This window comes from Lactuca virosa, chromosome 1, assembly GCF_052849685.1.
Source record: "Lactuca virosa cultivar CGN04683 chromosome 1, Lactuca_virosa_CGN04683_v6, whole genome shotgun sequence".
In the NCBI taxonomy this organism is placed as follows: Eukaryota; Viridiplantae; Streptophyta; class Magnoliopsida; order Asterales; family Asteraceae; genus Lactuca; species Lactuca virosa.
This window is the reverse complement of record NC_136426.1, coordinates 31,060,936-31,082,840: the sequence shown is the minus strand read 5'-3', so window position 1 is coordinate 31,082,840 and position 21,905 is coordinate 31,060,936. Positions and strand designations below refer to the sequence as shown.

Sequence of the window (21,905 nt, the reverse complement as noted above, 5' to 3'; positions counted from 1 at the left end):
TCTGAGTTAGGGGAAGGTGGAGGATAAGAAATGAACCCTAAAACCGAATTAAGGGGGCTTAAATACGTGTGAAACCCTAAAACTTCACGGGCTTGGGCTGCAACGATCCTCACGTCGTGAGCTCTTATTGCTCACGTAGTGAGCTCAGTCCCGGATGGAATCTTCATGCGACCCTCATCACATCGTGAGCTCCATGCCTCACATCGTGAGGACCCATTTTCCTCCAAAATCTAACATTTTGACCCTCTGAAACCCTAATTCGCTACATCCAAGAAAACGGATGTTACAACAAACACCGCCCCACAGTGTCGGCAAGCTCAACAACGACAACCTCTTCGGCAACAGCTTGGTGAGGAGAGAGAAAGAGTTTTGTGTTTAATTTTTTTTTTAAAAAGGTGTTTTTTACCCAAAAAAATCATTTATTTTAACCTTTTCTTAACCACTATACATACTAACATTACCTCTATTTCTTATCACACTCTAACCTTCAAAATTTCAATTAGACAGTTACTTCTTTCAAACCCTCCAATTAATAAAATTTTACACACAATTACTTCTCTCAAACCCTCCAATTAATAAAATTTTACACGTATTTCATTATGTTTTTCTTATGTTTTAAGTCATGTTTTAAGTCGTGTTTTAAATAGTTTATTATGTTTTTTTTTATGTTTTAACCAGTGTAATTTTCCATTCAACTAATAAAATCTATTTTTTATAAAATTTAGTTGTTTAAATAAAAAAAATGGTAGGTTAACCCATCCCACCTAAATGTCACGGTGAAGATGGTGTTTGGCAAAATTCAGCAGACAAAAAGCTGAAGTAATAGTGCACCATACGTGGCACATTTCCTCTGGCCTTAGAATCATTTATGCCATATTTGAAGTATTCCTCTTCAAATCTTGACATATTTGTGTGAAAATTATATGATGATTCTTGATGTGGAAAATTACAAAATAAATCCAAATGAAATATTAAGTTGTAGATTTGTCACTTCAGTCGTCGTTTCTCCATATAATGTTTAACATGAACATTGATGAGATCAACCTAACGACTCATTTTATAACACACACATTAATTTATTAAAAACAACATATGACGATTTCAACGAAAGTATTCATTTGTGGATTTCAGAGTTATGATTTTGAAGTTCCACCTCAGAACGATGTTGCCAAGGAATCTTGTGATGCTTTCCAATATAAAATTTTCAAAACGTAAAGAGTCTCCTTCTACAGCATATCCATCTTGATTACGATGCCACGTAAAGTATGCATAAGTCTTGTTCTTGATCTCAAAAATCCCATGCCCATAGCTCAGTTCCCGATATGCTGAATACCCTGGCTGCGGATCAATCATTTTGTACCAAATAATTATCAAATATCTTTAGAATATTCAGTTCCGGGAACATGACCACTACATAACAGGTTGTTATGTGTTTGAAATGCATTAGACCAGGATTGACACTTGAAAAAAAACTCCAAGTTTTTGTCTCACCCAAAAAGACAGAGCAAAAATGGGACATGGACTCATTATTGATTTCTCCATAGTAAAAAAGACATAAATGCCCTCCTTGTCATGGAACTAGCCCTAGAAAGCTTGTCTACTCCACTCAAGTCACATATATTTTGAGCAACATACTCGTAGAGTAATCCTTCTTGGTTTCCTCCATCTCCGACGGTTATGTAAACAGGGGCAAATCTGTCATTTCTAGGAGTGCACAATCTGTTTTCACTGTTGTAAGCAATATTCGATACGCGTTCCTGAAAATATTAAAGAGGTGTAAGGTCCTGAAAAGGATCTTTACCAATGATCAAGCAACAAACAATCACAGATAGAAGAATAAGAAGAAAAGAAATCGAGCTTGCACACGTTTATATTCAGAAAAACGTCAGGTACAACTCGATGGAACACTCTGTAAACGTAATGGCATCAACAACCGCACAATGACCTACACCTCTGCTATTTATACTAGACAGGACCGCAAACAGGGTTTACGACCGTAAACTGGGTTTACGGCCGTAAACGTGTTTACGGCCATAAACTCTGTTTACGGTCGCAAACACACTTTCTGACCACAAACACATAAACAACTCACAAACTGTATTACAGACTCCTACTGAACAAAATAAAATGAAAGCCTAGACCAAACCATTAACTGGACCCTTCAATCTCCCCCTTGGTTTGGTGCTAGCTTGGACTCAGCTTTTGTCGACCACCAGCACATCAGATTTTCCCATAGCTCCGTTCCACATCTCCTTCTCGATAATCTCAACAACCATCGAAGTGTATTCCTTTGCAATGGGCTCAAAAATGTCTTCAACCACCTTGATCTGATGAATGGAGAGCTGATGTATGTCCCACTTGCCAAATTGAAGCAAATCCCTCTTGTCATACAAGCGGATATAGTCGTCTTTAAGCTTGATGACAGCAGCAGCAGCAGATTCATCAAACACCCAGTATTGCATGGATGCAAGAGATCCATCTGGATAATTTTGAAGAACGGGGATCTGCTTTACTTGAGCAGTAGCGGGCCACATCACTAACCGAAGAGGCTGACTTGTTTTGGGATCAATAACGTTATGGTAAATCTTGATAATAGACTCTGCAGTCTTCATTGAAGGGAAACCCTTAGCTACTTGATCTTCCAAAAAGGATTTGAGCTGAGTCGCCCTGGGATTGTTTGATGGATTTGAGAAAGGAGCTTTAGACAGCTCCGTAAGATCAATCCTAGTAAAGGAATGAAAATCGTGAGCATCTTTGTATAATTCAGTATTGCCGCTCTTTCTTCTCACCATAAACATATTCATAGTGTCATGGAATCCCCACGAGATGATTCCTGACCTATCACCATAAACGTCTCTGAAACGATGTTCGCCCAGATCCGTTACAGTGATCTGTGGTTGATCCCAGGGGGCATTATGATATGCGCTCCTTTTGAATAGAAGTTGACCCTTTTCAGTCGACTTGGCCAATTTAGCGCGTTTTAATGCCATTACACTTGGAGCCTGAGCCGGTTCTTTCTCAAAACGATTAACGACGGTGGTCGTCCTTGTAGGTTGTGGAACTATGGGAGTATCTTGATCAGGAAGATAGATCTTTGGCTCGTCAACAGATGACTTGAATTTGTCGCCAAAGTTTTCTTCCAGCTTCTTCTTAAGATCGTAGTAGCTGGCAGTCAACAGGCCGAAATGCGTCTGAAGGTCAGTAATTTGCTTCGACTTCATAGCTTTGTCTTCGATAAGTTCGGTCACTTGAATATTGAGCTTTGTATTCTCAGTCTGAAGGTCTGCGACCTTGATATCTAGCTCAATATTTCTCTAATCTAAATCAACATTTTTCTGATTCAGAGCATCGATCTCTTTCTGGAGTCCAAGAAGTGAAGGATTCTCTTCTCCTGAGCTGCCACCCCCAATAGAAATTCCTTTGCCATGTGAGGGAGGCGTTGTGAGTTGTTCTCTGGCCAAAAGCCTGGCTAACTTAACCGAGGCAGCATCATGCTCTGGCCTGGGAGGAGAGAAATTCGTGGGGAAGGAAGAGCCACCAGCTTCATAGAAGGTACTAGGACCTTCACTGACAGTTCAGATGAAACGATAATAGGAGTTGTTGTTGGTGGAGCTGTAAAACTTTGAAGTGTACCCGAGTCAAGAATTCCCTGTCTAGGGTCAAGTCTTCGTCTTTTTGTTGGAGGTTGAGAGACCTGTGTAGTTGGGTGATCACTTTCCAAAGGCTCAGTTGTATGTAAAACAATATCAAGGGGAGGAATCCCTGACACTGTCACCATAGGAATTGCTATTTCCGCCGTTGGATTGGTAGGAGGAGGCGTGGCTTCGAGAACGTCTTCTTTTTCCCTTATCTCCGTTGCTGGATGAGCAACTTCATTGATATTTTCAAGCAGGGTGTTGAGGTTTACGCCGGTCATGAAATCTTCATTGCTACCGAAGTTGAGAGGAATTTCATCGTTATCGAATCTTGTGAGGTCGAGGCCTTCGTACAAATCAGTCTCCATTCCAGACCCCTCATTGTAATCTCCTTGTACCTGAACAGATGTCAATTCGTGTTCCTCAGCTACTTGAGCATTAGCAGCTGGAGTTTCTTCTTCATCATGATATGAAACTGTGATGACATCTTCAGAAATAACTCTCTCAGAGGAAGTGGGCTCAGAAGACATCTTGTCAGACGTTCCATGAGATTCGGAAGATTCATCTATTTCAGCAAATTTTCCGAATTTCACGAGAGGATGTAGGCCTTGGAAGACGACTTTGCCCTTTCGATTCTGCTTGATGAGACCAATCGTGTGTGGGCCTAATGACTTTATATCCAGCTTGTCACCATCTTTCATCATCTCTGGGAATTGATTGTCGATGAACATCTGAATAAATATCGGATATAGCAAGAATGCATCTCTGGTCTCCCAGCTTATAGCGTTGATATTTACCAAGAACTCATCCAAAATGAACTTCTTTATCAGATCAGCAACCCCCGCTTTGTTGGATAAGAAAAAGACCCACGTAAAACGAGAGAAATCATCGATCACAACTAGACAGTACGAGCTTATGTTGATGCTCAGGACGTTGACCGGACCAAATAGGTCCATATGCAATAGTTGGAGCACCTGACTGATTGAGTTGACTTGCTTGGGCAGGTGTGGTTTTCTATGATGCTTTCCTTGGGCACAGGACACAAACTTCTCAAATGTAATAAAGTCTCTGACAGGTAAGCCTCGGGCCATCTCATTCTTAGCAAGGCGATTCAGGTTTTTCGCGTTAGCATGACCGAGTCGTCGGTGCCACAGCATTGCGTTTTGTTCGGAGACTTTTGAAAATAGGCAAGTGACTTGTTCAGGGATGTTGCTCTTCATGTCAATAATGTAAGCATTCCCATCCCGCTTAGATTTGACGAGAATCCACTCTTCCGGGATGACAATGCCTGGCTTGAGAATCATGCATTCTTTATCGGTAAAATGGGTAGAATAGCCTTTGTCGCAAATTTGGGAAACACTCAACAAGCTGTGCTTTAGCTTGGGAGCAAAGTTGACATTCTCAAAGCTTAGCACTCCATTTGTAACAGTTCCTCTTTGAGTGATCTTGCCACCATATCCGCCCGCGAAGGAAACATAACCCCCATTAAAAGATTGAATGTCGCTCAATTGGGAGATGTCTCCAGTCATATGCCGGGAGCAGCCGATGTCGACGTACCAACGACGGACGACATTCCTCCGCAACTGTCCCTGCAAAATGAGCGGGATCATTTAGATTTGGGAACCCAGGTCATCACTGTCCTGGGTTTCCTTTTCGCTTTCTCTGATTTATCTTTTAAATATTTCAAATTAGGATCCTCGTTCCTAATCACTTCAGAGGATGGAGATGATGGATTGGAAATTGATTTGGGCATCCAATGATATTTAGGTTTTACAACATTCTCAGGTGGTTTTGAAATAGGTTTCTTATGAATTTGCACAGAGCCTCTGGATGTTCTACCCGAAGTGGTTGAAGATCCAGAATTGCTTTTTGACGAAACCGATCTTGGCGGAGCCTTGTTCGGTTTTGGCAAACTATTTTGAGCTTTGTTAGTAAAAACCTTTTTATTCTTTTGAAAAACAGCCCTTTTTCTGCTTCGATTATCTTTCCAATCATCATTTCGAGAACGAGTTCTTGAGGATTTTCTAATTAAAGACCTTCCTCGAGATTCGTTCTCTCCTCTTGGTGACAAATAGTTCACAAAGATCCTATTTTGACAATTCCTAGCTATATGACCACCAACACCACAATTAAAACAAATCTGTTTATTATTTGAACTTGTACTACATTTCTCAGATTTATTTTCTTGACAGACACTCTTACTCTTCTCAGAAGAACATGCATGAGAAATAGGTTGTGAGATAAGTGAGGGTGCCTCAGATGGTGTGACTTGTGGAATTGATGGGTTTTCATGAGAATCACAAGCATCAGAATTACCAAACAATTCATCAAACATATCAATGAAATTAAGTTCAACGGTAGCAGATGTGGAAACATCACATGAAACATTATCAGTCTTAACATCAGAACCACAAACATTTGCATTTGAAACAGAAATATCAGAATTAGAAACAGAAACAGAAACAAATTCTCCAGCTGCAAGCTTTGCCTGATCTAATGGTTGATCTGTAGGGGAAGTAGAAATGTCAGTACTTTCAACATTAATAAATCCTCCTTAAACGAAACCAGATGGCTTGCCATAAACCATAAACTGTTCATTGGCAATCTCATCCTTGGATAAGGGTTGATACTGATATGTATGATTATAAGGAGGAGGTACACTATCAAATCCTAAACCCTTTGACTGATTTCGTTTGAACTGCATGCAGTGATCTATCATGTTGGCAACTACCTCGCTTGATCCATCAAATTTTCTAAAATCAAAATTTGCAGTTTCAAATTGCCTTTTTAATGTATCAAGCTCGGTAATTAGCGCATCATTTTGTCTTGTAACATAATCATAAAGCTCACACTTTTCACTGTATTCTGTTTGAATTCTCTTAAAGTCCTTTATTTTTGTCTCTAACTGGGCCTTAAGGGGTTTCTGTCCTTTCCTAAGCTGATACCCCTCATATCTAAGGTCCTCTACTTCTTTACGTAATAATTGAATTTCATCATGAAGAAGTTTGACATATTCATTACAAGCCTGAGAACAAGATGGTAGATTTACCTCACTTTTCTTGGGCTCGGAAGTAGAAGACACCATTAGAGCAAACTGCAGCTCCATCATTTCTGCTTCGGGATCAGCTGCATCATTCTTCAAGTAAGCATCATCAATCTGAGCTAGGTGAGCATTTTCTAGCCCTGAGATATTCAAAGCCTGAATCTGGTCCTCCCAGTCAAAAGACTGAGCGACCATAGCAGTTTCACCATTAACTGCACCACCTGCACGGTTGTTTCCCATTGCAACCATCGTCCTGTTGTTGTTCGTCCTACGATCTGGTTTTGGACACTCACGAGCAAAATGACCCGGCTCGTGGCAGTTGAAACATCACAGCATGCCCTTGTTGAATCCCACCTTCTTGTCAGCATTCATGCCCCAGTTGCTCTTCCCTGTCTTCTTAGCAAACTGCTTGGCCCTGAAAACAGCCATAGCAATCTGCCATGTAATGTCCATCTCTTCCACATCTTCAGGATGAATCTGATCCAGGTCGGCAAATGACAGCTGAGGTGGAAGCTCTCCAGCTACAAAGGCATTGTAGCAGTTAACAAGCCCAGTGGCTAGAGCCAGATTTTCATCAGTGTCTTTAGTGTTTGAAGAAGAGGCTACAACAGTCACATTTGGAGAGGGAACAACTTGTGGAGTGATAAATGGCTTACTTTGTGGAATGGATGATGCAGCAGCAAAGGTTTGAATCTGAGGTTGTTGAGCAGCGAACACTTGGCCTGAGGAAGTCATGATTGATGAGAGAGCATTGTTGGATGAGATTCCAAGATTCGCAGTAGAGTACGAGTTCACATGGTTAATTTCTCTCTGTTTGTCATCAATATCACAAGCTTTGATGATCGCCATGATTTCAGCAAGAGTAAGGCGGTTTATATCCTTGGTCTTCTTAATCACGGCAACATTCATATCCCATGATCTAGGAAGAGCATTTAGAAGCTTCTTGTTAATCTCTGACTTGTTCAAGAAAATCCCAGATATGCTCATGTCAGTGGTGAGAGTTGTGAACCGCTGCAGCTGAGCCTCAAGAGTCTCTCCTGGAATGTAGTTGAACATATTGAACTTTTGTCTCAACATGTCCTGGCGACTCTCCTTCATATCTTCATTGCCCTCATATACCTCAATTAGGGCTTCCCACAAATCTTTAGCTGAAGTGTACTCTCGGAACCCTTGAGCAATATCAGGAGATAATGCCATGGTTAGAGTGGCTAAAGCCCTTTCCCGCTCTTCAACTTTCTCAAACTCCTCATCAGTGTAGTTTTCAACAGCCTTGTCAATCACTTGGCCTCCGACTGTCATAGTGATTCTAACAAGGCCTCTGAGAATGCTTCTCCAGACTTTGAAATCCTTCATTTTAATGTATTTTTCAATTCTGTACTTCCACTCAGGAAAACCATCTGCAGACATTAATCTTGGAATACGCGTAGTAGTGCCCATGACAGTATCAAGTTCGTGAAAATGATTTTGACTTTGAGATTCCATTTAAAATTAAAGCAGATTGAAGTCACAAAAGAGTTTACGGTTGATGATGATTACGACCGTAAACTGGGTTTACTGTTGAAGAGTTTACGACCGTAAACTTGGTTTACGGTTTAAGTGATTACGACCGTAAACTGGGTTTACGGTTGAGCTGTTTACGACCATAAACTACGTTTACGGTTGATGAGTTTACAGTTTGTACGTTTACGGTTTAAGCGTTTACGGTTAATGAAGCTTGGTTTACGGTTTTTGAAGATTCACAGTTTACGGTTGTTGAAGATCTTGAGTTTACAACCGTAAAAAGGGTTTACGGTTGGCAGTAAACTCCCAGAAAGCCTTCAAAAACACGTTTTTCCAGTAGATTTAGTTCCTTTAATCACTAAAACACTAAAACCAATCTTCGAATAATAAGAATATCAGTTTAAGCACCCCAAATCTCGATTGAGTGAAGCTTTGACACCGGTTTTTGCTCTGATACCAATTGTAAGGTCCTGAAAAGGATCTTTACTAATGATCAAGCAACAAACAATCACAGATAGAAGAATAAGAAGAAAAGAAATCGAGCTTGCACACGTTTATATTCAGAAAAACGTCAGGTATAGCTCGATGGAACACTCTGTAAACGCAATGGCATCAACAACCGCACAATGACCTACACCTCTGCTATTTATACTAGACAGGACCGCAAACAGGGTTTACGACCGTAAACTGGGTTTACAGCCGTAAACGTGTTTACGGCCGTAAACTCTGTTTACGGTCGCAAACACACTTTCTGACCACAAACACATAAACAACTCAAAAACTGTATTACAGACTCCTACTGAACAAAATACAATGAAAGCCTAGACCAAACCATTAACTGTACCCTTCAAGAGGTAAAGAAATTTTTTTTCCTTGATTTATGGAAAAAGTGTAGGAATGTAACAACTTCTTACAGTTCGTTCGTAGGCATGAACGTGTCCCGAAAAGACAACGTCAACTTTGTACTGAACAAAATATTGTTCATACATCACTCTCATTGTTTCACCTTCCATGTAATGATGAACATACTTACTATATAATAGACAATGAATAACAACAATAAGCCACGGTGTCTCACTTCGGTTCACTTTTGGTAGCTCACTCATGAGCCACTTATACTGAGGTGTTGACTTTCCTAAAAAACAACGAAACATGTTTGATCTTGATAAGGACCCCATATATCACAATGAATAATGGCAAAAGATTCATTAGATATATTGTTAAAAGACTGAAATGGAAGCTGCTTTTGTTTTGCCAAATGGCAAATTGGACAATGTTGTTTACAATCACTATGAGTAATAGAAACATCCAACAAAGTCTTAATAGGAACAAGACAATTATTAGATGGATGTCCTAATCTCTTATGCCACAAATCTAAAGAAACAATATTGATTCTTGAATCTAAATCTGAATTACAAACTTGTTGTCCGTTATTGTTGATTGTAATGCCCGTGTTTCTAGTCTAGGCATTTATATTGACATTATAGTCTAGGTTAACCTTTGTAACTCATTTTGAAGAAATGAAAAGGAATTATGTGAATATTATGTGAATTATGTGTTTTATGCTTAATTATTAGGGCTTAATTAATTAAGAATAAAAATGAGCGTCAAAAATTAAATTTTAGATAAAGCCGATATCTATTAAGAAACTTGTAGTGGGCGTGACAAGGATTACGGATATATAAAGAATGCCGAAATCCGAGTTATAACGAAGAAGTTATGACCTGTCGAAGTTTCGCGACAAACCGGCACGGGGCCGAATGTCGTAAAAAGTGAGTTTTCAATAAACTACTTTTTGGCCTTAGTGATCTAAACGAAACTTGTAGTGTTCGTTAAACCGAGAGTAAGTATAAAAAGAACGCCCAAATCTGACTTCGTATGAGGAAGTTATGATTTTTCGAAGTTTCAGCTTAGCAGTAGACAGCTAAAAACTCGAATTTTAGATCGAGTGATTTTTAGCCGACACGACCTAAATGAGAATCGAAGGTCTCGTCATTAGTAGCACAATGGTAAAAAGTCTGACGAAAACGGACGTCGGATGAAGAAGTTATGAATTTTTAACGGATTTCCTGTCCCGGTCTGTTAAAAATAATAATATAAAAATTAAAGTCAAAATTAGCCGACGAAGTCTAAACGAAAGTTGTAGAGCGTAATTGTACCTACGCGTGCATACAAAGAACGTCAAAAACGGAGTTTGTATGCAAAAGTTATGGATTTTAGAAGTTTTGGCGCGAAAATCGAGAAAATTCGCATAGTCACGTTTTGCCACGTCACCTTCGCTGAAAGAGTGCCACGTGTCCGAAATTGGTGAGTCATGCGAAGCCACGTGTCACCTTTCCTCGCATGAACAGTAGCTGCGTGTCAGATTCTGATTCGACCGAAGGGAGGCCCAATCCGAAGCTCGCAGCTAGACCGAGCCTCGCAAATGGACCACTAGACCTCGGTCCAATCAGCAGCTGCCACCGAGGCCTTCGCACGTGCAGCCACCTGCGCACCTTCGCCTGCGGACTCCACCACCGGAACGGACTTCGGACCCCCTATAAATAGAAGGGTCCTGCGAGCCTTATCGGGTAGATTTGGAATTTTGCCATCTTTCACCCCTTTCTTCATATTTTCTTCATCTTAACATTCCCCAAAGCCCCGGTATTGATTATAAGCCCCAGAATACGCCACGAAGAGCCCGTGAAGCCCGGAAAATTTATCTTTTCGGTTTCGAAGCCCGACCTTTGCAGAGCCCGATTTCTCAATAAAACTCCCGGTTTTATTAGAAACGCACGTTTTAGGAAACGAATTGCTGCCCGATTTTCATCAAAACATGTGAGTGTATAGTCACTTTCATTTGACACATAGATATGAAGTATTTACCTTATAATACGTGCTATGTGCAAATATATTAATTGTTTATTTGAGGTGACTGTTGAGTTGATGTTTTATACAAGTTTTAAACTGTATAAGTATTTTTATCTACAAATATGTTGGGTAGAACATGGGTAGATAGTGATGTGTGATAAAATAAAAGTAATGAGAGGCCTCGATGTGATTTGTGATTCAGTCATCTAGCGGAGTTTGGATGACGACCACGGACTTTCTAGACAGTCCAGTGGGAAACATTAGCAGGTCCGCAACCTGTAGGTGTTAATGGACTAGAGTGTTCATTCGCTGTACTCCATCCCCCTCATGGTTGCCTTTAGGACATGTATGGCTGAGGAAACCCCTTAGCAGTAGTGTCCATCCCGATGATATTCTTTAGGCTAGGTCCCTTGTGAAAAGTGTTTAGGGACGTAAAGTGAGGATAACGGGAACGGGTAATCAGGGTTATTGTTGATTGGTGAACTTAATAAGTTATTATTATTGTGGGTTGAAAACCCTATATGCTCACCAGGCTCCCAAGCCTGACCGACTCAGTTTTTTTATGATTACAGGTAGTGGACCCTGAGCATAGTCGGAGGATGACGTGAGATTTTTGGATTATAGGCCAGCAGTTGTAAATAACTGTAGTAAGGCTTATAATGTCTTGTTTATGCTTTTGATCTGTATCGGAACATGACATCCCGAGGTTTTGATATATATATGGAAAATATATACCTTCTCAATGAAGGGTTTTGATAAACTTTTATCATATGTTGTTTGGGGACCAATTCCGCAACATCTTTTGAAAAGATTTCTCTGATTTTATTTTAAAAAGCATAAATTAAATCGGTCTTTTCTGGCCGAGAAATTAGGGGATGTCACATTGATGACATACAAATCTTGAATATTGTCAGCTTTGCCAATCATCTTCTTGTGATGAACATCCTGAATATATGCATTGTGACATATGAATTGAACAGTTAGATGTTGAGATCTTGTAAGAGCACTAACTGATATCAAATTCAAATCAAACTCAGGAACATAGAGAACATCCTTTAATATGAACAAGAAATCAATCTTGATATCTCCAATCATATGAACAGGTAGAGTTACTTTATTTGGAAGAGTAACCGTATGATTAAAAACCATTCTCTTTTTCATAAACAAATTAATATCATGACACACATGTTGAGATGCCCCTGAATCTAATATCTACATATGAGAACCCATTCCGTTTTTAACAGTAAGAGAATAACACTTACATGTTGAAGTATTCTCATTTGGATTGACAGAAATCATGTGGTTTGACAGGGCTGACATCACTTGTTGGCATTGTGCTGAAGAAAATCCTCGAAACATGTTGCTAAGTTCATCAGTTATTGGAGAATTCATATCATCATTCATCACAGCAGCAGCAACATGATTAGTTTTTTATTTAGGTTTATAACCTGGAGGGTAACCATGTAATTTGTAGCACTTCTCAATCGTGTGTCCTTGAAACTTACAGTGAGAACAATAAGGTCTGTCTTTGTTATTTTGATACTTTTTGGCTTGATTCTGACCAGCATTAGAGTTGTTGTCATTCCTGTTAGAATTAACAGGGGTAGATTTGGCAAGAAATGCCAAAGAATTTTGATTGTTTGAAAGCATCTTCTGTTTTTCTTCTTGAACTACCAGTGAGAAAACACGATTGATTGCTGGTAATGGATCCATCAACAAGATTTGACCTCTTGTTTGAGCAAAGGATTCATTCAATCCCATAAGAAAATTCATAATTTGTTCAGATTGAAAATATTTTTCAATTTCCTTGACTCCACCACAATCGCATTTTCCACAAGAACATCTTGGTCTGAAATTCTCGAGTTCTTCGGTTAGAGATTTCAGTTTAGTAAAATAAACTCCAACAGCATCTTGATTTTGATTGAGATTCATGATTTCACGACGAATCTGAAAAATACGAGGACCATTACTCTGTTCATATCGATCTTTGAGATCATTCCATATATCCTTTGCAGAATCAGCAAACATGATACTAGTAGATATCTCTTTAGAAACAGAGTTCAAAATCCATGAGATAACAAGCTTATTGTTTCTCATCCATGAATCACGATTAATAGCTTCAGTCAACGGTGGTTCAGGTAACGATCCATCAACAAATCCAACTTTGTTTTTCACAGAAAGAGCAATCAACATAGATCTGCTCCAAGAAGGATAATTCTCACCAATTAAAGGTTGAGAAACAAGAATACATCCAGGATTGTCTGAATGATGCATGTAGTATGGAGACATACGATCGTCGATTGGAGATGAACTCGAATTCGAATTATTAGCAGCCATTGTAAAGAAAATACAATGATAATCACAAGAGCAATTTGTGATTTGATCGGAAATGAAAAACGCAACAATTCACAAGAACAATTTGTTAATCTGAAATCGCCAAAAGAAAATCAGTAATTCACAAGAAACAATTTGTGAATGAAGAACAGGAAAGAACGAACATGAACAAAAAGAGAAACGGAAGCTATCGTTTCTTCTCTGATACCATATTACAAATTGAAAGATTGGAAATCAATCAGTTGAATTGAAACTGAATCTGAATCAGTACATATACAAAAGAGAGAGGAAGGAAAACTAACTGAACTACTAACACCTCAACTGTCTAACTAACTAACTAACACAATATTTACAAACTGACCCTTCCTCTATGTTTAAATTACAAATATAACCTCTAATACATGTTACTATAACAAAGACCTAAATAGCCTCATCATTCATGAGACATTTCAATATTTTCTTGAAACGAACTCTGATAAATTCCGTTTTGGAAAACACTCCATTTATATTCTTACCAAAAGCTGAATAAGAAGACATGACAATTATGTATGTTGAAGCTCTCTTGATTGAGTACCAAAGAGGAGATGTGCTCCCGGATGCTTTATATGGTACATAATACCGGTGTGTATTGTTGGATTAATGTCTAAGTCCATAACTATATTTGGTATGTACTTGACCCGACCCGGCATGGTCCATTTGGGTTGCACTTCACCGGCACAATTTATATGGATAGTCTTTTGAGAATAGTATATTTATGATTTATATTAATATATTATAAGTTCTAATATATTAATATGGAATCATATTATTTAATTAGTATTGATCAAGAATTAATTTAGAATTAATTAAGTGATCAAAAAGAACTAATTAAATATGGACTCTTATATATATGGAATGGGCCAAGTTCATTTAGGTTGGGCTAAGCTTTCATGGATGGTCCATGGAGCTTTTAACCCATGGATCCTATGTAAATGAAAGGTCATGGGTATTAGGGTTTACATGGATGTAACCCTAATCCTCCATAATATATAAAGGGGTCCTTGGCTCACAAAATTGGAACAAGTGTGTGAAAATAAGAGTGGGCCGATTTTAGTGTGCATACATATTCTCTCAAGTTCTTCCAAGGTGTTTTGGTGATTTGTGATTCCATTTGAGGCTTCCACACTATTGGGGCTAAGCTCTTAAAGCTTGAAGACATCAAGCTACATCAAAAGGTATGTCATCTAACTAGAACTTTGTAGTATAGGTGCTTCATAATATGCTAGTTAGGATGAAACCTTGGAATAGTTAATATTTGCATGTATAATAGAGAAAACATAGATCCAAGGTTTATAGGGTTGCATGTACACCATAGGAGTGTTAGAATGCTCAAAACCCAACATGTATAAGGCTTGAATGGTTCTGTCTCACCCTACAAAATCAAAATGAAGACATATTACAAATGTGCTTTTTCCTTTTGACTTAACATAGAAAGAACTTCTTAACTTAGAAATGGTTATATGTATAAGAATCAAATCGATCAAATTTCTTACATAATCAGGAAGAAAATCAATTTCATGATTCCCAGCACTCCAAATCCATGGTTGGTAAGCAACACTTCTTTCAACAAACCTTGCCCATGAATCCCACCTGTTATTATCATGCAACGGGTAGGCATCCGCATATGAAAGGTCTCCAACAAATAACACGGCCTTCCCTTTTGCTGGATTTGACTCATAATGAGTCAAAGTCCGATTCGAGTCAAACGTTTGACCAAGATCACCTGTTGAAGCACACCAAAAGACGACATAAGTCCACCAAATAACATCTCGGTCAAATGGGTCAATGAATCAGCACGAATTCAATTGTTGCAATACCAATAAGACCGAAAGTATATGGCACATCAGGGCCCACTTTAGGTGGCGTGGTGAACCAGAATTGTCGTGTGGCATTTCCTATCCCAACCTCGTACAAGTACTTGGTGTCATACTGCAAATTTTATATAAAAAGGTTAATATGACCACTTTTTTAATCACTGCAGATTTTAGTTAAAGTATTGATTTTGCTTACTTCGAGATTATTGATAGTGCAGTGATGGATGTAAGGTGAGCTGTAGTTGTAGTACTTGTAGGTGACAACGGTTCCTACTGCGTGTTTTTTGAGCTCACTATTTTCAGCCCAGTAAATGACTTCACTTGAACCAGGTTCATCCGGTGTAACCCAAGAAATAATCACTCCTTTACCTTCATGATCCCCTTGTGTTATGTGAACCTTCATGAAAACCGACATTTCTTCAGAAATCATGATTAGCTAGAAGGTTTAAATGCATGCATGACATAGCAATGCAATTTTACTTATCTGTGCATCATAGCATCTTACTTTCATTTCTTTCTATTACATAATACAACTTTGAAATCTTTTTCTTATTAGCGCGTTATATATTGAAAAATCTACCAATTATAGCATTGCACTTTTATTTATTTCTTATTAAGACATTATACTTTAAAATTCTATAGATTTTAAGAGTGAGAATTGATTTTAATGTTAATGACGTTGCAAGAATTTGGTATATTTTGTTAAAATGAAATTTAGATGTTAGAATAAGCTAATCAATGAGAGTATGTTGCTAATTTTTGCATTTAACCCTTCCGGAAAGTAAATGTTACAAAATACTTCTAGTAATCACACGTCAAAACAAAATCCTCTTAAAAACAGTCCAAATCTGATAATTGTTCAAGCTTGAAAATAATACAACTATAAGTGTATGAGTTCATAAGTTCATAACACAAACACAAATCAAGTGTTTACAACCATAAAATATTATAATTATTTAATTTCTAAATTCTACGACAATTCGACTTTCATTTTCACCAACTCGTATTTTTTGAGAAATTAAAAATAATCATCAATTAAAGAATAATATTAAATAAATAAAAAATAAAAAGTATTTAAAAATTTAAACATGTTGACGGTTTGTAAATAAGTTTGAAATTTCAACTCTAACCCAACACATTTATTTAAACGGGTTAGATGGGTTGCCGTTTCAATAAATGGATCTAAACCCAACCCGGTAATTGCTGGCTGGGATTGTCAGCCTTTGCTGAAGTGTCCCATTGCATTCAATAAATAGACAATTATAATGATAGATATACTCATATACATGGTAATGAGAAATACATGCATAGTAAATAAATACAAATATACACAAAGATATATCGTCTAACAATATGTGATTAGATAGCCAAAAATAGATTAATAGATACCTGCTGAGGAGAATTATAACCAGGAGGAACTGCAAAAACATCGCTGTTTAATGGCATATCAGCACTAATATCGTTGCTTCTGGCATAGCTACTGTTGATTCCTCCATTGCATGATCTTAGAGCTCCCAAAATCAAACCCACTAATAGATAAACGGATCCAACGCTGACCCAATTCATACCCAATCCAAATAGCAGAAATTAAGCAAATTAACTCCTTGTTTCTTGTTCATATATACATAGTGGGTTGCGAGTGCTCACCCTGGTGTGCGTGTTTGGATAAACTCGTTTGGCCTGTTTTAGAAGCAAAAATATCATTATCTTGATGTTGAATCAAATTGGCTCCATGAGGTGAAGTGGGGGACACGTGCAGCTTCTGGTCAATAAGACAATAATCCAAGTCCAGAATATTCAATTGCTATGAAACAAATGCATGTAGAACTTTAGAAGTTACTCGTGGAGTATCTAATAAAGATAAAAATTTATAACCGAGATTTGATCCTTATAATCAGGTATTATCACCAAATGTATTAATCATTGAGACATATATATATATATATATATATATATATATATATATATATATATATATATATATGAACTTTCGTGTTTTCTAGTTGTCTGTAGTTCAAAACGTGCTAAATTATATCTTAAAATTTAAAATGTAGTAAATTCAAAACGTACTAAATGCCAAGGTTGTCAGAACTTTATTCGTAAGTTGTAATTTAGGGGTTGTTTGGTTCGCTGGAGGGTAATAGAATTTGGAGAATTGGACTCAATTCCATCACATTCCAATCTTTGATTCAACTTTTTGAAATGAAATCGGATTCCTGAATGAAATTTTTTCCACGAAATGAATGAAAATGAATTCCTTCAATGTTTGGATGGAATTAATTCCAACTCATGAGGGAAAGTGCAAGATTACAATATTAACCTCTACCACCAACACTACTAACACCCACCACTAATGCCACACCTACCACCAACCGCCATCTCCACTGCCGCCACCACCTACCACCGCCGCCATTACCACCAGCCTACCGCCACCACAACCACATCTGCCGTCGCCACCACCACCACCCGCCATCCACCGTCACTGCTACCGCCATCGTCGTCGCCACCGCCACCACCACCGCTGCTGCTGCCACCAGCGGCCGCCGGCACTGCCACCACGGCCACAATTACCACCTATCACCACCACCACTGTCGCTGCCACCAAGCACCACCACCACCGCCATAACGCTACGCTACAGTCCATAACCACCACATCCACCATGCACCGCCTCCGGCACCACCACCGCCATCTGCTACCACCACCACTACACCTATCACCGCCGCCACCACCAAATATAACTTATAAAACAAAGTAAAATTAAGCAAAAAATAAGAAGGGTAGTTATGTCATTTTACATCGTTCCAATTCTATTTTCTTCCAACCAAACAAAATATAGAATTAGATTCCAATTCCATAAATAGACTATGACAATTCCTAACAGATTTCAATTCCTTACAGATTCTAATTCCTTCCTAAACATTATGCGAACCAAATTATTTTCATATGTCATTGCATCAGTGAAAAACTTTACAAGTTTTGAATTTCATCTCTAACAAAGAAAGAAAAGCTATAAAAGTGAGATTGATTTGAAGAAAGAATGAAAGATATCGGTGTAGGTTGCAGTGTTAAACTATGAACTTGATTTGGAGATGGCTTGGAGAGTTATTACTTATTACAAACAACAATTGACAATTCGTATAAATGACTCATTTTATAACATACTTTTTGTCTATACCATGATCATAACCATAACAATTAACATTTACCATTATTACAAACATCATATGACAATTCGTATGAACGTATTCATTTGTGGATTTCAAAGTTATGATCATGAAGTTCCACTCAGAATGATGTAGCCAATGAATCGTGTGATGATTTCCAGTATAGATTCTCAAACCATAAAGAGTCTCCTTCCACAGCATATCCATCTTGATTACGATGCCATGCAAAATATGCATGAGTCTTGTTCTTGATATCAAATATCCCATGCCCATAACTCGGTTCCCTATATGCTGAATACCCTGGTTGTGGATCAACCATTCTGCACAAAAATAAATAAATATCAAATCAATAATCTCTTTGGAAGATTCATGACTAGTACACAATAGAACAGAACAGGTTGTACTACGTTTATCATGCATTATACAGAGATTGAGACGAAAAAAAAAGTTGCAAGTTTTTGTTCCTCCACCTAAAAAGGTGGAACAAAAGTGGGACATGGACTCATTCTTGATCTCTCCCGAGTACAAAAGACGTAAATGCCCTCCTCATCATCGAAACTAGCCCTAAAAAACTTGTCTAGTCCACTCAAGTCCCCATATAACATTAACAAGGGCACACATATTTTAAGCAACGTACTCATAGAGTAATCCTTCTTGGTTTCCTCCATCCCCGATGGTTATGTAAACAGGGGCTAATCCATCATTTCTAGGAGTGCACAATCCGTTTTCAATGTTGTAAGCAATATTCGATACACGTCCCTGAAACATATCAACAAAGTAATGAGTTTTTTCTTGACTTATGGCAAATGTGAGAAAGAACGTAACAAGTGCTTACAGTTCGTTCGTATGCATGAACGTGTCCCGAAAACACAACATCAACCTTGTACTGAACAAAATATTGTTCATACATCACTCTCATTGTTTCACCTTCCATGTAATGATGCACATAGCTACTGTATAATGGACAATGCATAACAACAATTAGCCATGGTGTCTCACTTCTGTTCACTTTTGGTAGCTCACTCATGAGCCACTTATACTGTGGTGTGTACATTCCTACAAAACAACAATACATGTTACTATAACAAAGATGTAAATACCCTCCTTATTCATGTGACATTCGTACCATAAGCTGAATAAGAAGACATGACAATTATGTATGCTGAAGCCCTCTTGATTGAGTACCAAAGAGGAGATGTGCTCCCGGATGATTTATATGGTACATAATACCGGTGTGTGTAAGGCTTGAATGGCTCTGTCTCACCCTACAAAATCAAAATGGAGACATACTATAAATGTGTTTTTCCTTTTTACTTAATATAGAAAGAAATTCTTAACTTAGAAATGGTTATATTTATAAGAATCAAATGGATCAAATTTCTTACATATTCAGGAAGAAAATCGATTTCATGATTCCCGGCACTCCAAATCCATGGTTGGTAAGCAACACATCTTTCAACAAATCTTGCCCATGAATCCCACCTATTATTATCATGCAACGGGTATGCATCCGCATAAGAAAGGTCTCCAACAAACAACACGGCTTTCCCTTTTGCCGGGTTTGACTCATAATGAGTCAAAGTCCGGTTCGAGTCAAATGTTTGACCAAGATCACCTATTGAAAGACAACCGAAACAAATAAGTCCCATCTCGGTCAAACTGGTCAATGAATCAGCATTATTTCAATTGATGTTATACCAATAAGACCGAAAGTATAAGGCACATCGGGGCCCACTTCAGGTGGCGTAGTGAACCAAAATTGTCGTTTAGTGTTTCCAATTCCGACCTCGTAAAAGTACTTGGTGTCGTACTGCAAATTTTATATAATAAGGTTAATACGACTACTTTGTTAATCATTGTAAATTATGATAATATGTTTTGTTTCTGCAAAAAGGTGATTCTTCCAGCAACTCCTGAGTGGGCCCACACTGATCACACAGTGGCCTGCTAGGTGGCAGACATAAGAGCCTAGAAGCATTGATTTTGCTTACTTCAAGGTTCTTGATGGCGCAGTGATGGATGTACGGTGAGCTGTAATTGTAGTACTTGTAGGTGACAACGGTTCCTACTGCGTGTTTTTTTAGCTCACTATTCTCAGCCCAGTAAATCACTTCACTTGAACCAGGTTCATCCGGTGTGACCCAAGAAATAATTACTCCTTTACCTTCGTGATCCCCTTGTGTTATGTGAACCTGCATTCAAAATTAGGTACAAGGTTTAAATGCAAAAAATAGCAATGCAGTTTTAACATTTTGAACAACCTACCAATTATAGCATACTACTTTCTTTTCGTTCTACTACAGTACTACACCTTTTATCTTGAAAAATCTACCAATTATAGCATTGTACTTTTAACATTTTCTTATCAAGCCAATATAATTTGAAAAATCTACAGAATTGTAGCTGTGAAAATAGTTTTTTTTTTATGTGGCGTTGCTATAAGTAGGCAGATTTTTTTAAATGAAATTGGAATTGTTATAATAAACAATCTTATACATTATAAAGGAAAGAATTCATAATTACGTTGGACTTAAATGCATAAGCACACTTGAAAATTGGTGAATTAAACCAAGAATCGCTATACCAATTCTATGAATTGGAAAGAGAATCTCATAGCTTGCTTAACGAATCTAGCCAAATTGTATGATCTGAATCACGATTCGTATATTCAAAGTTGCAAAACTAAAATTGGAATCTATTTTGAATTTGAAAGTTGTGTAGAACTTCAAAACCAAATGTGAGATTAATATTAATTTGTGATAAGTAAAATTTCTCAACTGAAATTTTCAATGATTTTCATCAAAAATACCCACTTCAAATCCAAGCAAATGTATGATAAGATCATCAGAACTCAAATTTAGGGTACCAAAACCTACTGATGTATATACACATATATGAATGCACAGATAGAGAGTATTGGAAACCTGTTGAGGAGAATTATAACCAGGAGGAACTGCAAAAACATCGCTGTTTAACGGCATATCAGCACTAATGCTGTTGCTTCTGGCATAGCTACTGCTGATCCCTCCACTGCATGATCTTAGAGCTCCTAAAATCAAACACGCTATTAGATAAACGGATCCAACGACGACCCGGTTCGTACCCATGGATCTTAGCTTGACCCAATAAACCTCGAATCCAGATAGCAGAAATTAAACAAACCCCTTTGTTTCTTGTTCTTATATACGGAGTGGGTGCGAGTGCTGACCTTGGTATGCGTGTGTGGATAAACTCGTTTGTGTGATTTAATTTAGAAGCAAAATTATTGATTGATTATCTTGATGAAGTGGAGGACACGTGCATCTTCTAGTAAATTACCCAAGTGAGGAATATTCCCTTGCTATGGAGCATATGCATGTAGAAGTCCTCAAGTATCTAAATAGATAAAAATTTATAATCTAGATTTGATCCTTAAAATCGGTATTATTTATATGTTTCATGATTTATCTATTTATCAATTACTGAATCGATTGGTTAAAATTGAAAACATTCAGATATGTTGGTTATCTTAAGAGTCATGACTAA

General features: G+C 37.9%; 1 protein-coding gene and 1 pseudogene across 2 annotated transcripts; both read right to left on the bottom strand.

Annotated features, from left to right (window-relative positions):
- Positions 1 to 1,154: 1,154 nt before the first annotated feature.
- On the bottom strand, positions 1,155 to 16,824 carry LOC145104268 (purple acid phosphatase 2-like; annotated as a pseudogene). Its single transcript, XR_013707048.1, has 9 exons — positions 16,605 to 16,824; positions 15,412 to 15,612; positions 15,219 to 15,330; positions 14,895 to 15,124; positions 14,745 to 14,773; positions 13,878 to 13,987; positions 9,093 to 9,313; positions 1,636 to 1,757; positions 1,155 to 1,378 (listed from the first exon to the last, which is right to left on the bottom strand). The product of XR_013707048.1 is annotated as a purple acid phosphatase 2-like (transcript).
- A 1,524-nt stretch (positions 16,825 to 18,348) lies between these two features.
- Positions 18,349 to 21,615, bottom strand: LOC145163899 (purple acid phosphatase 2-like). Its single transcript, XM_079082656.1, has 8 exons — positions 21,305 to 21,615; positions 20,372 to 20,572; positions 20,079 to 20,190; positions 19,766 to 19,995; positions 19,507 to 19,645; positions 19,216 to 19,436; positions 19,018 to 19,139; positions 18,349 to 18,700 (listed from the first exon to the last, which is right to left on the bottom strand). The coding sequence occupies exons 1-8, from the start codon at positions 21,485 to 21,487 to the stop codon at positions 18,502 to 18,504; spliced, it is 1,407 nt and encodes a 468-aa protein (XP_078938782.1). The 5' UTR covers positions 21,488 to 21,615; the 3' UTR covers positions 18,349 to 18,501.
- Positions 21,616 to 21,905: the final 290 nt, after the last annotated feature.